This window comes from Anomaloglossus baeobatrachus, chromosome 5 (assembly GCF_048569485.1).
Source record: "Anomaloglossus baeobatrachus isolate aAnoBae1 chromosome 5, aAnoBae1.hap1, whole genome shotgun sequence".
In the NCBI taxonomy this organism is placed as follows: domain Eukaryota; kingdom Metazoa; phylum Chordata; class Amphibia; order Anura; family Aromobatidae; genus Anomaloglossus; species Anomaloglossus baeobatrachus.
In genome coordinates, this window is record NC_134357.1 from 559,979,043 (window position 1) to 559,996,364 (window position 17,322).

General features: G+C 45.6%; 1 protein-coding gene across 1 annotated transcript in view; it reads left to right on the plus strand.

Annotated features, from left to right (window-relative positions):
* LOC142313008 (uncharacterized) overlaps positions 1-17,322 on the plus strand; it is a 74,569-nt gene that overhangs the window by 21,985 nt on the left and 35,262 nt on the right. The window contains exons 6-7 of the mRNA XM_075351995.1: positions 13,028-14,397; positions 15,034-15,444. Of these exons, the coding sequence (XP_075208110.1) occupies positions 13,028-14,397; positions 15,034-15,444 (1,781 nt within the window). The remainder of the gene's footprint in view (positions 1-13,027; positions 14,398-15,033; positions 15,445-17,322) is intronic.

Below are 17,322 nucleotides of genomic sequence, written 5' to 3' on the forward strand. Positions count from 1 at the left end.
CCTGATGTAACTTAAAGGAGTCGAAGGCTGGAGTGGGACAAAATGATAATCCTTTTTGTAGAATTGCCGACTCACTGGGGGACAGGTTATAAGAGGAGATGTTGTAGACCAAGTTGGTCCTACCTGTGAGCGGGTCATGATGGTTCTCGGAACGAAATCCCTTGCTCCGCCTCGTTTTCCTTTTGGTGGTCATCGTGGACCTAAAAAATGGGAAGAGTGAGCTAAGTTTTGCTTGCTGTCGGAACTGTTGGACGAAGCATAATGTCCTGAGTATGCAGTACGTCTTGGTTGAGTGTGGCCAGGTGAACGCCATGTATACACTTGGTTCTTTTGGTAATCCTCTTGGTCTCGCTGGAATTTTGACCATTTACGTATTTGTAAGGTCCTCCTGAATTCTGAAATTGTAGACTTGGTCTTGGTGTTGATGTTATTAAACTCCGTGGATGATAAGGTATTTTGAAACTGTTGTTCTATGGTAGAAATGTTAGCACTAATAGCACTAATCTCCTTCTCAAGGAACTCAATGGTCAATAATATGAGGTCCATGGAGCACTTGTTTAAAATGCTCTCATATTTGTCACAATATGAGGTATTTTCTGAAAACAGAGTTGGTCGTAGAGGGATGCGTAGTCCCACGGGGGATCCTCTTGGCCTTGTGGTACTCTGCCAAGGAGATGTATTGTAGCTCGAGGGCAGTGTGTCTACGTTATTCCTTCTCGTAATCCTTACTTCTTATCTCCTCGGTAGGAGTCACAAGGAATTGATTGGACACATTGACCTTGGATAGTATGGCGGATGTATCCTCGTCGTTATATAAAAATATAGAAAACACATGACAAAAAAGAGGGAAAATTACGCAGGAGCACAGACTAAAGAAATCAGCAATAAATGAAGGATAAGTTGTGCTCAACCGCTATGGTCCTGGTGCTCGGGAGAAAAAAGTCCCTTTTCTCTATTTTTTCCATTTTTTCTTCAATATCAAGTGCCCTCCTTGAGTATCTAGATGTAAGTTACATTTTTTCATGTTCATCTATATTCTTTGGCCATTCTCCACATACAGCTTATTGTACATCATATTTCCATTCCAGACTTCTCTTCTTCTTTTGCTTCATATGTGTTATTAGGACCTTGTTCCCACATCTTATTATACAGGTATGTCTTTCTTATTCCCCTTTCCCATTCTTGTCCTTTTTTCTTCAATTCTTTCCCTTCTTCCCTCTTCCTCTCCTCCTCTCCCTTTTTCTCTTTCCTCCTTTTTTTTCTTTCCTTTTCTTTGTTTTTCCAACCCGTTTTTTAATTTTTCACTATACCCCTCAGACCTTGGCCCCTCCACCTCTTTTTCCATCTCTCTTCCCTTGATTTTTCCTTTTTTCCTTTCTTTCACCGGTAGAGCGGTCATATACCCTCATGTTCCACACTCCTCACACTGCACAATTGACACATCCCCCTCCCCCCTTTTTACACGTTCCCGCGCAGGCTATATGTTGGTATTTGATTTTGTCTATTGATGCCATGTCATGATGTAATTGTAAAACCATTTTTGTACTCTCTTTTATATATCATGTATGTCCTCGCACTCACCCTTCCCTGATGAAGGCTCTTGCACGAGCCGCAACGTCGGACAGAACCGTTTATATATTTATCTTTACTGTGTGCCGGGGTGTGAGGAAAGAGTTAACTTTTTCAATGGTTAGAAAAATCATAGAAAATGAATTCTCCTTTGCAAAGAGCATGACGAGACTTGCTTACGTAACCGGACTCTAACCGCTGAGACCCAAGGACAGAGCGATAAGACCTGCAGTCTGGTTTAAGACCATGGGAGTTGTGTTTTACGCTTATGCCCGGAATCGAAACTTGTCTATGCTTTTACTGAGAAATGGAAACTTATATTTATGATGAGAAACAAAACCAATGTCTCTGTACACAACACAGTTACGCCCCTATTAGTTTGATAAACCCCATCTGTGTGAAAATAAATCAGTTCTTTTTGGAGTGCACATCTCTTGCTTCTGTGTAGATATCAGCGAGTGCCTGTATCTTACCGGGGATGAGGAAGCAGGGGGGGTTACCGGGACTCCCTCTGCATTAGGTCATCGCTGGCAACTGTTGTGACCTATTGGTCAACCTAACATTTCTGGCGCCCAAAAGCAGGGACCCGCGTGTCTAATCCAGGATCAAGTGGACCATCTTGCCATCCCGAGAAGGAGGGGACCAGACGTGGGGACAAAAAACACCTGGCCAAGTAAGAGCTGAACCTTTTTCTACTCTTTTCTCTGCTCCCCATCTCTGTTCTCTTCTCTCCTCAACGTGCAAGAGGGACACTGTGAGTAGAAACTGGGTAATTGGCGGGTCGATACTCAACTCTGAGAGAACTTTTGCCAGAAGATGTTTTCTGTGTCCTTGTCTGTTTGTCTGCTTCTCTGTGCTTTGTCTCTGTGTGTCTGCTCTTCTGCATTTTGCCTCTGTGCTCTGTCCTGTCTAAATGGATGTGATATTCACTGCCCTAGTGTTAGTTGGAGGAGCCCTGTTTGCCATTGCTATCTGATCTAGAGTGTACCTCTTTTACAAGAAGGGTAACCCACCACCATTCAACGTATTCAGCCCCCTCTGAACAAAGTTAGGACACCACCTTAAAGTAGGAATACAGATAAGGAGTCAGCCTCCAGGGAACTTCCAGGATAGGTAGGGCTAGTCCAAGGGACGTTCAAGGGTCTAAAAGCTGAAGAAAATAGACGAAGAATGGGACATGGCATATCAAAGGATAGAGCTGGATGCACCTTGCAGCATCTCATTACGTGTTACCATGGATAAAGAACAGCCAGTCAGTCCAAAAAAGTTTTTAAGACATTTGGATTGAAGGGGAAGGATCAACTAGACCCCAACAAATGGGACAAAATAAGAACTACCAGAGCAGGAGTAATAGCAGATAAATCATGGACTGAAGTGGTCAGAACTCTTTCTGACATGGCAAAGACAGCCCACGATCAAGGTTAGATATACCATGCAGAATCAGACACATGGGAAGAAACTGAGAAGAGAGTTAATAAGGATTCTGAACCTCCCCCGTACCTGTCAACTACTCCTGTAACGACCCCACAAACAGCAGGACCCCAGGGATGGACCTGCACTAATTGTGGCCAACAAAAGCCGGATTGGGGAGAAACATGCCTGGTCTGTGGAGCCCAACGTTATAAACAAGCCACAGCACCAGCGCCTCTCTATCCCGTAATAGAAAGAAGAGTCCTCATAGCACCACCTGTTGACCCACAAAACCCAGATGCTCCCAGAGATCCAGTTCCACGTGCATATGATGTATATGTGCCTTGGACTCCTGACGAACAGATGGCTTTCCTGCAAAATACCCCTGACCCGACTCGAAACCCCGTCAGTTTTTCACGTTACTTAAACCAAATACAGGTCTCTTACCGGAGCACCTGGTTGGACATGGAGGCTTTATTTAGAGTTAAAATGTAGTGTCCTTCAAGGCTGGCAGCCCCCTGACAGCTGTGTCCTCCTCCAGTACATGGATAATTTACTACTGTGCTGCCCAAGCGAAGAAAAATGTAAAACGGCTTCAATAAGTCTTCTTATCTTCCAAGATCATCAGGAAAGCAAGCATTCCTAGAAACCTCAAGCAGCTCAGAGGATGTTTGGGACTAATATCAGTCTGCAGACAATGGATTCCCAATGTGTCACTACTCATGCAACCATTGTATGATTGCACGAAGAATGTTCCATTCTCCCTCACAGAAAAAGCCCAAGAAAACTTCCAGCGTCTCAAGGAACTAGTGATTGATGCTCCGGCTTTGGCACTACCAAACTATGATCTCACCTTCTATCTTTCGTAGCAGAGCTTCAAGTATTTGCCGTAGGAGTACTCACCCAGAAGACGGACAAACATCATATAATCGTGTACTACTACTCTCAACTCGACAACGTCACCAAAGCAGCACCAACCTGTGTCCGTGCTGTCACAGCAGTTTCAAACATACTGCAAAAAGCATCTGAAATCTCACTTGATTTCCCGACCACCATCCTTACCAGCCATGACATCTATGCAGTTCTCAACCAAGTGCAACTGAAACACCTCTCCATGGCAAGACAAGGCTTCAATGTGCGCTGCTGCTACCCCCAAACATCTCATTCGCTCTAGTAACCAGTCTAAACGTTGCTGATCTGCTAATCTTCACAAGTTTAGAAGGGGGGGCAGAGGAAGAGAGTGACAAACGTACCAGCGCACCATTTGACCACGATTGTCAAGAACTCATCCAAAATGAGGCAAAGCCCCTGCACGATATTCAGGCAACACCGCTTAAAAATCCAGACTTTGAACTTTTTGTGGATGGTAGCAGATATGCCGATGACACGGGCAAATTCCACACCGGATTTGCGGTAGTGACTTTACATGAAGTCTTTGCCAAACAACCGCTACCTCCGCGCATATCTGCCCAAGAAGCAGAACTTCTCGCCCTCATCTGGGCAATTGAGTTTCTGGAAGAACGAACAGCGAACATCTACACGAACTCAGCCTATGCACACGGCATTGTGCACGATTTTGTCACTATCTGGCAGGCTAGAGGATTCCTCACAGCGACAGGAAATCCCATCAGGCATGGAGCCTCAGTGAAGAAACTAATGGAAGTAGCCTTCAAGCCAAAGCTGCTGGCAATCATAAAGGTTGCTGCCCACACCAAGGCCCAAACACCTGAGGCTAGGGGAAATCACTTGGCCGACCAAGCAGCAAAACAAGCAGCCTTAAGGCCCCGTCACACTAAGCAACATCGCTAGCAACATCGCTGGTAACGAACAACTTTTGTGACGTTGCTAGCGATGTTGCTGTGTGTGACATCCAGCAACAACCTGGCCCCTGCTGTGAGGTCGTTGGTTGTTGCTGAATGTCCTGGGCCATTTTTTAGTTGTTGCTGTCCTGCTGTGAAGCACAGATCGCTGTGTGTGACAGCGAGACAGCAACAACTAATGTGCAGTGAGCAGGGAGCCAGCTTCTGCTGAGGCTGGTAACCAATGTAAACATCGGGTAACCAAGAAGCCCTGTCCTTGGTTACCCGATATTTACCTTTGATACCAGCCTCCTCCGCTCTCACTGCCTGTGCTGCCGGCTCCTGCTCTGTGCACATGTAGCTGCAGCACACATCAGGTAATTAACCCGATGTGTGCTGTAACTAGGAGAGCAAGGAGCCAGCGCTCAGTGTGCGCTGCTCCCTGCTCTGTGCACATTTAGCTGCAGCACACATCAGGCAATTAACCCGATGTGTGCTGTAACTAGGAGAGCAAGGAGCCAGCGCTCAGTGTGCGCTGCTCCCTGCTCTGTGCACATTTAGCTGCAGCACACATCGGGTTAATTAACCTGATGTGTGCTGTAACTAGGAGACTGGGGGCTGGTCACTGGTTGCTGGTGAGCTCACCAGCAACTCGTGTAGCCACGCTCCAGCGATCCCTGCCAGGTCAGGTTGCTGGTGGGATCGCTGGAGCGTCGCAGTGTGACAGCTCACCAGCAACCTCCTAGCAACTTACCAGCGATCCCTATCGTTGTTGGGATCGCTGGTAAGTTGCTTAGTGTGACTGGACCTTTACTCCCTTTGAAGGAGACGGAAACAGTGTCAACGACGGAGGAAAAGACGCAGAACCTCTCTGAGACACAGGAAAACGCCTCTGAGGAAGAGAAGGCCGAATGGCGGGCCAAGGGGGCACAAAAAGTGGAGGGGATTTGGCGCCTAAACGGACTTTCCGTCCTGCCACGCAGTTGGTTCCCTGCCATTTTCCAAATACTCCACTACCCTACGCACGGTAGCACAAATTCAATCATGAACCAGATGCAATCTCATTGTGTAGCCCCTGGGTTCAGACAATACGCCTCCCAGAGAATAAAAGCTTGTCACATCTGTCAACAGCATAATCCAGGCCAGCTAACAAAAACCCTGCAAAGACACATGCCAAAGACGTTTGCCCCATTTGAAAGAGTACAAATAGACTATATCCAGTTGCCAAGACATGGCATCTATGAGTTTGTACTTGTCTGTGTAGACCTCTTCTCAGGATGGCCCGAGGCCTATCCTGTAAGCTCAGCCACGGCCAAAATCATAGCAAAAAAAATTGGCCTGTGAGCTGGTACCCTGGTTTGGACTCCCCGAAGTCATAGTCAGACCGAGGTACCCATTTCACTGGACAAGTTTTCCAGAATACCTGTTCCCTGTTAGGCATTCAGTCAGCCTTACACACACCTTACCATCCACAGTCATCAGGGAAAGTGGAAAGGTTAAATGGAACTCTAAAGCTCAAATTAGCCAAGGCAGTGGAGGAGACTGGTAGACCATGGACAGAATGTCTCCCCATAGCTCTTTACTCCATAAGGACCACCCCGCAGGGAAAGCACAGGCTCTCACCCTTTTGAAATACTATTTGGTAGTGCACCCAGATTAGGATGCTACTTCCCACAGGAATTACACCTGCAATGTGATAGCCTAACATCTTATGTTGTCTCCCTGCAGCAGAGACTAACTGAAACCCACCAAAGGGTCTATTCTTCTCTACCTGATCCTGATGCCGTTCCAGGAACACACTCCCTAAAGCCTGGTGACCGGGTCTACCTAAAGAAGCACATGAGAAAGACCCTCAAGCCACAATTTGAAGGACCTTTGACTATCCAGCTGACCACACCGACCTCAGTCAAATTTGAGGGGAGATCGACATGGGTCCATGCCAGCCACTGCAAGAAGGCCTAATACTGCTGATAATTATTTCTATGTGCATTTCCTTTCTGGGGCCTTCTACACAACGGCAGAATTCATTTGAGACCCACCATGAAGTGTTAGCAGAAAAACTTGAGATCACAGACTGCTGGATATGTACACACGCACCTGTGACAGCCTCCTCCATGCCTTACTTGGCTATACCACTGCCTACAAACGAACTGTTCCAATGGGGAGGCTGTTACAATAGACTATCAGTCAATGACACAAAGTACCAAAAATTGTGGAACACTAGTGTACCCACACCAATAGTAGGGTGGGTAGATTTCCCCTGGTGGCAAGGCAACCTTACTACCGGCCTTCCCGGAACCCAACAATATTTAGCCTTTGAAGGAAACAGCTGGGTACCCCGTTATTACACAAAAACACCTATTATGGGCAATATTCCAATGGAAGGAATCAAAATAAGTTTTGGGCGAATCTCTAACAGTACAGATGCATTTAAACCCTTGCTGTTAGAGAGACATCTGCATGACATGACCATGGGTGGGCATACAATTCATTGTTTCCAGAAGGCACAAATGATACTTGTTACTCTACACCCGGAAATTTATGGTGCAATGATTCTGACCCGTATGTGCCTGGCCGAGAAACCTGTGGTGAACAGTCTGCAGGGTATTGTAGTCCCCTAGGCCAACTTCCCGGATGGTGCATGCTGAAAAACGCATCAGCTTTTATAGATAAAGCGCATAGACTAATATTACAACATTCTGCCATCTGGGATCTCCCGCTGCAAATTTACTGGATCTGTGGCTACAATGCCTACAAATGGCTACCAGTGGGAGTAAATGGCACTTGCACCCTAGCCCGTTTGACGCCTGCCACCTTCATTATTAATACTACAGATATACTGGCAGGAAAAATGCCCCTCCACCTACTGGTAAAGCGAGTGGCAGATAACAAAGACAGGCCTAGTGGCCGACCCCATGTAATTTAAATGAGCCATGTCAACAAATTTTTCAGCACCCTTTTCATCTATTCTATGGTAATGCAGATGTATGATAAGTTGGTGGAAAGCACTGACTATCTTGATTATCAACTTTTCGAGGTTCTCCAAGCAGTAAATAGTACCATTGCCATACAGAGACAATTGATCATTGTAACCAACCAACATACTTTGGTACTGGATTACCTCACAGCAGCCCAAGAGGGGATGTGCCAAATAATAGGCCCCAGCTGTTGTCACTACATAGATCCAAAAGGAACCTTAAAAGCCCAAGCCAGTTTAACTGAGATACAAAAGCTGAGGAAAAAACATGATGAGGAGGTACTCAGAAGCTCAGATGCATGGTGGAGCAATACCTTCTCAATATTTAAGCTCGCAAACTGGTTTAAGGGAATAGGAGGATGGTTAATGGGGATACTGCAATCAGTTTTCCAAGTGCTATTATGTTTATTAGTTGCCTATGTAGTGTTTAAGTTGCTAATGGCTCTGTTTTCCTGCTGCTTGAAGAAATGTAGATATAGTGATTATTCAGCACCAATATGAAATCACTAATATGCTTTTTTTTTTTTCTGCTTTTTCCTATAGAAATCACCTTGGCGTATCATGATGTGACTCTTGTCGGGAGGTATGCAGGCAGTTTCTGGAGGATGGATGTGGACGACACGTCCCTGAGCAACCCGCGGCTTGGATAGTATCTGGTGGCTAGCCTGCTACACAGCTTCTCGATGGGCCCCGTCCATCACTCACGCCAAAAGGGATTGTGAGGAAAGAGTTAACTTTTTCAATGGTTAGAAAAATCATAGAAAATTCCTTCTCCTTTGCAAAGAGCATGACCAGACTTGCTTACGTAACCGGACTCTAACCGCTGAGACCCAAGGACAGAGCGATAAGACCTGCAGTCTGGTTTAAGACAATGGAAGTTGTGTTTTACGCTTACGCCCGGAATCGAAACTCATCTATGCTTTTACTGAGAAATGGAAACTTATGTTTATGATGAGAAACAAAACCAATGTCTCTGTACACGACACAGTTACGCCCCTATTAGTTTGATAAACCCCGTCTGTGTGAAAATAAATCAGTTCTTTTTGGAGTGCACATCTCTTGCTTCTGTGTAGATATCAGCGCGTGCCTGTATCTTACCGGGGCTGAGGAAGCAGGGGGGGTTACCGGGACTCCCTCTGCATTAGGTCATCGCTGCCAACTGTTGTGATCTATTGGTCAACCTAACGGGTAACCTTTTGATATTTGGACTTTTTTCTCCCGAGCTCCAGGACCATAGCGGTTGAGCACAACTTATCCTTCATTTACTGCTCTACGGACTGACCTGTCCAGCACTTGCCCTGGGCAATATTCCTCCAGCAGCTGAGTCTGACTGTTATGGTGCCTGTCTCTTGCAGCCTTGCCCGTAGGACACAATAGAGGATTCTTCCTGAGGGCCTGGGCAAACTCTGAAACAGAGCTCATGATCCCAGGACCTCCTGTTCAGCTCACTGTTCCATCTTCACTAAACTGAACTGAGCTGCTTTCCTTGCTCTGTGTGCAATTACAAACTTTACTCCACCAACTGTGCTGGTCTCCCTGATTACCAATGTATCGATATCCAGCTGGTCTGCTAATATTCTGCACATCCTATTGCTAACACTCAATGTATTCCTGCTCAACCTTATAAGGCTAGTTTCACACTTGCGTTGGGTTGAATCCGCTGGGTCCGTTGCTGCGTCGTTTTGACGCATCCGTTATTTTTGTGGTGTCAAGGGATGCAACGGGTCCGTTATTTCACAGGAATCAGCTGATTCCTGTGAAATAACGGACCGTTGCATCCGTTTGGCGTCCGTTAGGCGTCCGTCTAACGGAATCCGTCGGCTCTGTTTTATTTCTTTTTTCATTTTTTTTCATTCTGGGCATGCTCAGTAGAAATTTAGCGGAATCCAGCAGCGGATTCCGTTGTTAAGCACTTAGCAACGGAATCCGCTATCATAGGGAACAATTATAAATTTTAACGGAACCAACGGAATCCGTTGGTTGGCGTCATTTTGACGCCAGCATTTAACGTTACATTCTGCGTTGCTTCCGCTCGGCGGAAGCAACGGAGCATCGGCCAACGGAAGCAACGCAGGTACTTTTGGCACAATCCGTCATCAATGCAAGTCTATGGGAAACAACGGAATCCGTTAACGGATTCCGCTGTTTCCCAAGACGGCGGATTGCGCCAAAAAAACCCCAACTCAAGTGTGAAAGTACCCTTACAGCTATCTACTCCTCTCATCTTCCTCCTGCTGCTTGTCCCTACTTTGCACTAAAGGTTATCTTAAACATTCTATCTTAACGCTCCTATGCCTGTGATTAGCACAGTCTACTCCATATCATCCTACTTAACATTTCTATACTTTATATTTTATATACTAAAACACCAGTCAGGATAGGGTTTATAGCAGAGCACTACGATAAAATACTCTGAAAAGTACAGTTACATTTATATGAACACTATAACATATCAGTTGCTAGATGGCACCGATTGCTGTGCTGCTCCAGCTCTGCTACATTGCCAGCAGTCACACTAATATATAAATCACATTTGAAGCACAGCACTGTACATTAGGGAAAACACTGTATAGTTGGAGGGGGAGCGAATCAACCACCTCCTACAGCTATAGGAAACCAATTCAGGAATGTGAATATCAAATCATTATACAAAGTATATACTCCCCTTGTATCCCCCATCATACTCATGGATTCCAAAACTAGGTCTTTTTGAATCTTAAAGGGAACCTGTCACCCACCAGATTTGGTGACTATAAGCTACGGCCACCACCAGTGGGCTCTTATATGCAGTATTCTAGAATGCTGTATATAAGAGCCCAGGCTGCTGGGTAGAACGTAAAAATCACTTTATAATACTTACCTAAGGGGCGATGCGGTTCAGACTGGTCGGATGATGTCTCCATTCTCCGTTATCGGCGCCTCCTCTTTCGGCCATCTTTGTCCTCCTACTTCTGAAGCCTGCGTGCATGACACGTCTAAGTCATCCACACTTGCTGCCATTGAGGTCCCGCACATTCACAACTCCACAATACTTTGATCTGCCCTGACCAGGAAAGATAAAAGTTCATCTGCGCAGGACCTCAATGGCAGCTATCGTGGATGACGTAGGATGCATCATGCACCCAGGCTTCAGAAGAAGGACAAAGATAGCCGAAGGAGGAGGCGCCGGTACAGGAGAACGAAGACACCCATTCGACCAGTCTGCACTGCACCGCCCCTTAGGTGAGTATTATAAAGTGATTTTTACGTTCTACACAGTGGCCTGGGCTCCTATATACGCGAGATTATGGGCGGGGACGAGCATGGCGCTGGTGAGGTCATGCACAGTGCCGACCATAATCTCGCGCCTGCACATTTAGCTCACCGGCGCGAGGGCAGCTATGTTTTCTGCTCTGCCCGCGATATGGCAGAGTGAACTGCGCCTGTGCCAGCAGACCTAACTGCACAGGCACGAGATTTGAAAATGCAACAAGGATGATGACGGCAGCGTCATCCCATCAATCAAGAAAGGAGGATGATGAACAGCGGCAGGAGGGCGGACAGGAGTCGAAAATGAGCCCGCCTTCTGGCCAACACAGATAATTAGCATACCTAACGGCCAAGTTTTATAAAGTTATTTTTGGGGTCTGGAAGGGGAGTCAGGGAACAAGGTGCACCTTCATAGAATGCAGCCCAGGAGCTGCAGAAGGTGAGACTTTGAATTTAATAGTGAAAAAACTGGTGACAGGTTTCCTTTAAAGTCGTCAAATCTGGTGACAAGTACCCTTTAGGCTATGTGCGCACGTTGCATTTTATTCATGCATTTCCGCAGCGTTTTGAACTGCAGCGTTTTAATGCAAAACTGCATACGTTTTGATTTCCAAGCAAAGTCTTTGGGAAATAGGCATATTGTGTGGGCAAAAATTCCACGGGACGGACGGCTATTTAAACATGCCGGTTTTTATGATCAGTCACTCCCTGACGAAGCAACAATACACAAGTGGTTTTGTGAAACGTACGTTGGAGGTTCTCTTGGGGATTAACCCCTTCTCATCTGACTAACCTGCCAGTTTCTTCCCTGCAGAGGATGGTACGTACGGGGTTCCTGTGCGCATTTGCCGTTACTGCTGTGATTTAACTTTTATATAAGTGATTTAAAGTGCAATACAGAGTATTTCAGCGGTACTGTGCAGTGTGGGGACAGGACCCCCTTACAGCCATCATTAACATTGGGATTCATGTAGTTCCTTTTATGCGACCAGTGTTTGTGAAGCACACAATCTTTCACATGGGCTCTTTGTGCGCAGATAATGCCCAGATATACTCTCCTTTCACTTATTAGCGCGTTTCTCCTGTTGAATGCAATGTGCTTGGGTTCCCTGCTATGCATATGCCTTGATTGCCTTGACTTCATTCCTCCTATGTAGTGGATTTTTCTGGAACATAAAGTATAATGCCTAGCAATATTTGGCTGTGCAGGAGCAGGGCCCATTTTCAATTATCCTAAGACACTCAATGTGCCTGCTATGTGATGCATAATGATTTATGTAAGCTTTGTGGTTATGGATTTTGGTCGGATGCATACAATTGCGGTTGGCCTGAGACTGACTAGACTGATCACTGTGCCCTGGTATCTGAGATCCTGCTGAGGTTATTTGATACATAAATCTATAATTTAATACAGTTATTTTCTCATACTGGCATGATCAAGCAGTCCCCGGGCATAGTCAATTGCTGTGTTAATTTTTGGTTTTTTTCACACAGTTGTGGTTGTCTGATATTCCCACACTAACCCAATAAATTTTGGTCCCTTTGATTAAGATGGACCTTGTGGCTCCACATAGCAGGCATAAGTAGATTTTGAGCATAATCATTCATTGTGTAAACTACTGGACATTCATGTCAGCAATCGACATATGGTGCATATTTTTGGGCATATTTGGAACTTTATGATATGATACTCGGATTTTGAGGACTCTCTGCATGAGTTCTTGCAGGTTATGTATGTACCTTTTAATATCTCTCCTCTTAGCCTCATCTAGTCCATATTTTGTAAACAAAATTTGTATATGTATTTTTTCACCATGTTCATATTCTGGGAAATTTATTAATAAATATGCATGAAAAATACATACTGTTTGAAGCATCTTTACTCATCTCCTCCTGTTTTTTATTCATATTCTGAGTAGCTCAGTTCCACGATGCGGAGTCCCAATTGAGGGACTTGTGCATTGTGGATGAAATACACTGTTGGAATATATGTATCTAACATTTTTTTCTGTGGTTTCCACAGTTTCCCTTCTATTACCTATGATGGATTTTAGAGCCCGTGATGACGCATGGCTCACCCAATTAAATTTGGCGCTGGAGGCGACCGGTACTAATGGTGAGGAGGTGGTTGGTGATGTCGCAATAAAGGAGGCAATTACACGATATAAAGACCTTCTAAGGAGGAGAACTCGAACCTGGTGGAACAGGGCCTTCCTTGAGAAATATATACAGAAACAACTAATACCCCGTGGCTTACGGATTCAGGTCTTCCCGTCATTTCCAGTGGAGAGTGAATCCTTTAGGAACAGCTGGGAAGAATTATCCAGTACGTGTTCCAGAGGATATCTACAACTCCTAAGTGAGCTGAATAGCTCCTCTATTGGAGAAATGGAGAAGGAAATGGAACAACTCCTTCATGTAATTAAGTCCTCATTGTCCACGGAGGCTCTCTCCAAGTTCAATGGTGAAAATGACCTTGAACTTGGTAAGATGGAGAAGGAGTTACAGGCTTTTAAGATAAAAAAGTTTCAACGCGATCTTCGTGATCAACAATTAAACCAGATGTATAGATGGCAGCAGCCCTCATACAGGTCTAGACCCAAATTTAGATCTAAATCGGGATCACGATCGCGCTCTACATCACAAGCCTCTGGTGTCTCGTCTGACGAAATGACAATTCCCAGTAACATGGATAGGACAACTTCGGGACCTAATCCAATGACGTCAGGTGTAATGACACGACTCAAAGCAACTAAACAAGTCCCACAAAAAACATCTAAAAAAGATAATCGTACCCTTCAGGTAATCAATCTTTCCACCCATGAGCTGTCGGTGGCACAGACTGAGGTTTTATCCAAAGGGCTATCTTTCTCTCCAACTAATGCATTTAACTTCTTTACAGCTATGAAGGATCTCCATCTCTTTTCCAGAAAGCTGGTGCTAAAGAAGTTACATAATCACATTTCACCAACTTTTGGTTTGGATAGTCGTGAGGAGAGAGAGGCTTTAGCAATTTTGGAGGAGCTTCAGTCGGAACAACAACTCCCCGACGGCACAGGTGTGTTTCCATCATGCATTTTACCCAGGTCTACTAGATTTCCCCCCTTGTCACTTTGCCCCTCTGTCGAGATATTTACAAGATTGGTACTAGATGAATTTGCTCATCTGTCCTCTAGGCGCCATAATGATAATCTTACATCTCGGCAGAGGACAGCCCTAAAACAACTGGAGAGCTGGAAGGACGTAGTGATAAAACCCGCTGACAAGGGGGGAAATGTAGTGATATGGCCAATAATTAAGTACGAGAGGGAAGTGTTTCGTCAGCTGAGAGAGAAGGGCACATATAAGAAACTACACTTTAACCCTACTGACTCCTTCTCTAGAGAGCTGTCAGTAATTCTGGAGCGGGCGTTGGACTTGGGCCTTGTCACGAGGAAAGTTGTGGATGGCTTGATGGTTAAATACCCTAAGGTGCCCACCTTATACTTGCTCCCCAAAATTCATAAAGATGCCCTTGACCCGCCGGGCCGTCCGATCGTTTCTGGATTGGAGGGAATGTGTGACCCAGTGTGCAAATTTATTGATTTCTACCTTAAACCCCTGGTTGAAACACTTCCCTCCTATCTAAGAGACACGACGGACGTGCTCAATAGGGTCAACGGCATCCACATGGAATCTGATATGATGTTGGTCACGGCGGATGTAGAATCTTTGTATACCTGCATCCGCCATGACGATGGTTTGGCAGCCGTTCAATTCTTTCTTGGGACCTCCGGTCGGGACAGCGCGATGTGTGATTTGATTCTCCAGCTGCTCCGCTTTATCCTTACCCACAATTTTTTTACGTTTAAGGATTCGTTTTACCTGCAGCAGCGCGGCACTGCGATGGGTGCGGCCTGTGCGCCCTCGTACGCCAATCTCTTCCTAGGTTTCTGGGAGAGATCCATTTTTGGCGACGAGGGCGACCAGGCCGTATCCCATGTGCAGTGCTGGCTCAGGTATATTGATGATTTGTTGATTTTGTGGCAGGGTACGGCGGAGCAGCTTGAGCAGTTTGTGGGCAGACTTGACATGAACCCTTTTAACATCAAATTAACACACAAGTACCATAGCAGATGTATTGATTTCTTGGACGTTTTGATCACAGTTGATGACGACAATGTCATCCAGACTGATGTTTTCCGAAAGAGTACATCTGTTAATGCGTTACTTCATGCGTCGTCTGCTCACAACCTATCTACTATTCGCGCTGTCCCCACTGGACAGTTCCTGAGGATGAAGAGAATCTGTTCATCTGACCAGAGATTTGAGGAACAGGCTGCCGACCTCAAACTTCGATTTCAAGAAAGAGGGTATAGTAACCGCAGTATTAAGAAGGGTTACCTTAGGGCTAAAAACACTTCGAGATCCCAACTCCTCCTGACGAGACACAAAGACAAGGTAGAGTACCCTGCGGTCAGATTTATTACCACCTTTAACCACGAATGGCATAACATTCGTGCTATTTTGAATCGCCATTGGTCGATTCTAACATCTGATCCCCTCTTGAGGGACTCCCTTTCGGCTGCTCCTTTAATGACGGCTAGGAGATCGGCTAATTTACGTGACGTCTTGGTCCGAAGCCATTATATCCCGCCAGCTTCGAGTTTTTTAGGCCTTACGAATCCTCGGGTTGGTTGCTTTCCTTGTGGCCATTGCCTGTCCTGCAACAATGTCTTGCGCAGTTCGGTATTTTCTTCAGCCGATGGGACGCGTGAATATCATATTAGGGATTATATTTCATGTGGCACCTCAAACGTTATTTATTATGCGGTTTGTGGGTGTCCATTGATTTATATCGGCCTAACATCACGCGAACTGCGTGTTCGCGTCCGAGAACATGTACGAGACATTGTTGCGGCTAAGACCGTGATTGATATTGCCTCCTTAAAAACCATTCCACGCCACTTTAAGGCCCACCATGGATGTGATCCGAAATCCCTACTTATACGTGGGATTGAAGTAGTCCATGGTGGCATTAGAGGTGGCAATATCAAGAGAAGGTTAGCCCAACGTGAGACAAGATGGATGGTGACATTGGGTACAGTCGCCCCATCGGGTCTCAACGAGGCTTTAAGTTTTGCTTCCTTTTTGTGACATCGCCCCATCCTTGTGGGTTTATCCCCTTTCTGATCTATGGGAGTTGGGGGTGTGTTTTTATGTAATTTATGTGAGTTATTTATTTCTCTCCCTTTTCTCTTTATATGTCCCCTGGATAATAACAGCATTTGATCCTGTATCGTTTTTTAAATAAAAACTTTCTGAGTGGAAAAGCGACATATGAGATTTGGAGGTCTATCCTCTATTAATGAACGACATGGACATTGGACTACAAATCTGTCATGTTGGAATGAAAACATGCTCAACTCTTCTGCTGTAGTGTTTTGGCAATATCCTTATAAGTATCATACACTACATTTGGATTATATATGGTCACAGCATGTTTACGTCTGACATATGTTATGTGTTTCTCATGGAATTTGTCATAGATGTACAATGCGTATTGTGCTGTGCGTAATAATGTGTTTCCATCTTGCTATAAACACCATGGGCTCTTAATATGCATTGAAGGCTTGCACTTACACTATATGCGAATGCAGTATGTCCACATCTGATACATGTCGCGTTCACTGTCATGGATGTGCGCGTGCGCGCATTGTGCCTCGGGTCCGCCTCCCCCCGGCCGTCTTGGGTGGCGTGTGCGCGTGCGCGGGGGCCATGGAGACGCGTCTCTGCTCCCGCGCACGCGCTGATGCTATGACGGCCTGGTGGGGTTTCCGGATCTCGGTGGCGCCATGTGCGCATGCGCCGCTTGAATTTCCTGACAGGATACAGCTGATTCCACGGGACGGACGGCTATTTAAACATGCCGGTTTTTATGATCAGTCACTCCCTGACGAAGCAACAATACACAAGTGGTTTTGTGAAACGTACGTTGGAGGTTCTCTTGGGGATTAACCCCTTCTCATCTGACTAACCTGCCAGTTTCTTCCCTGCAGAGGATGGTACGTACGGGGTTCCTGTGCGCATTTGCCGTTACTGCTGTGATTTAACTTTTATATAAGTGATTTAAAGTGCAATACAGAGTATTTCAGCGGTACTGTGCAGTGTGGGGACAGGACCCCCTTACAGCCATCATTAACATTGGGATTCATGTAGTTCCTTTTATGCGACCAGTGTTTGTGAAGCACACAATCTTTCACATGGGCTCTTTGTGCGCAGATAATGCCCAGATATACTCTCCTTTCACTTATTAGCGCGTTTCTCCTGTTGAATGCA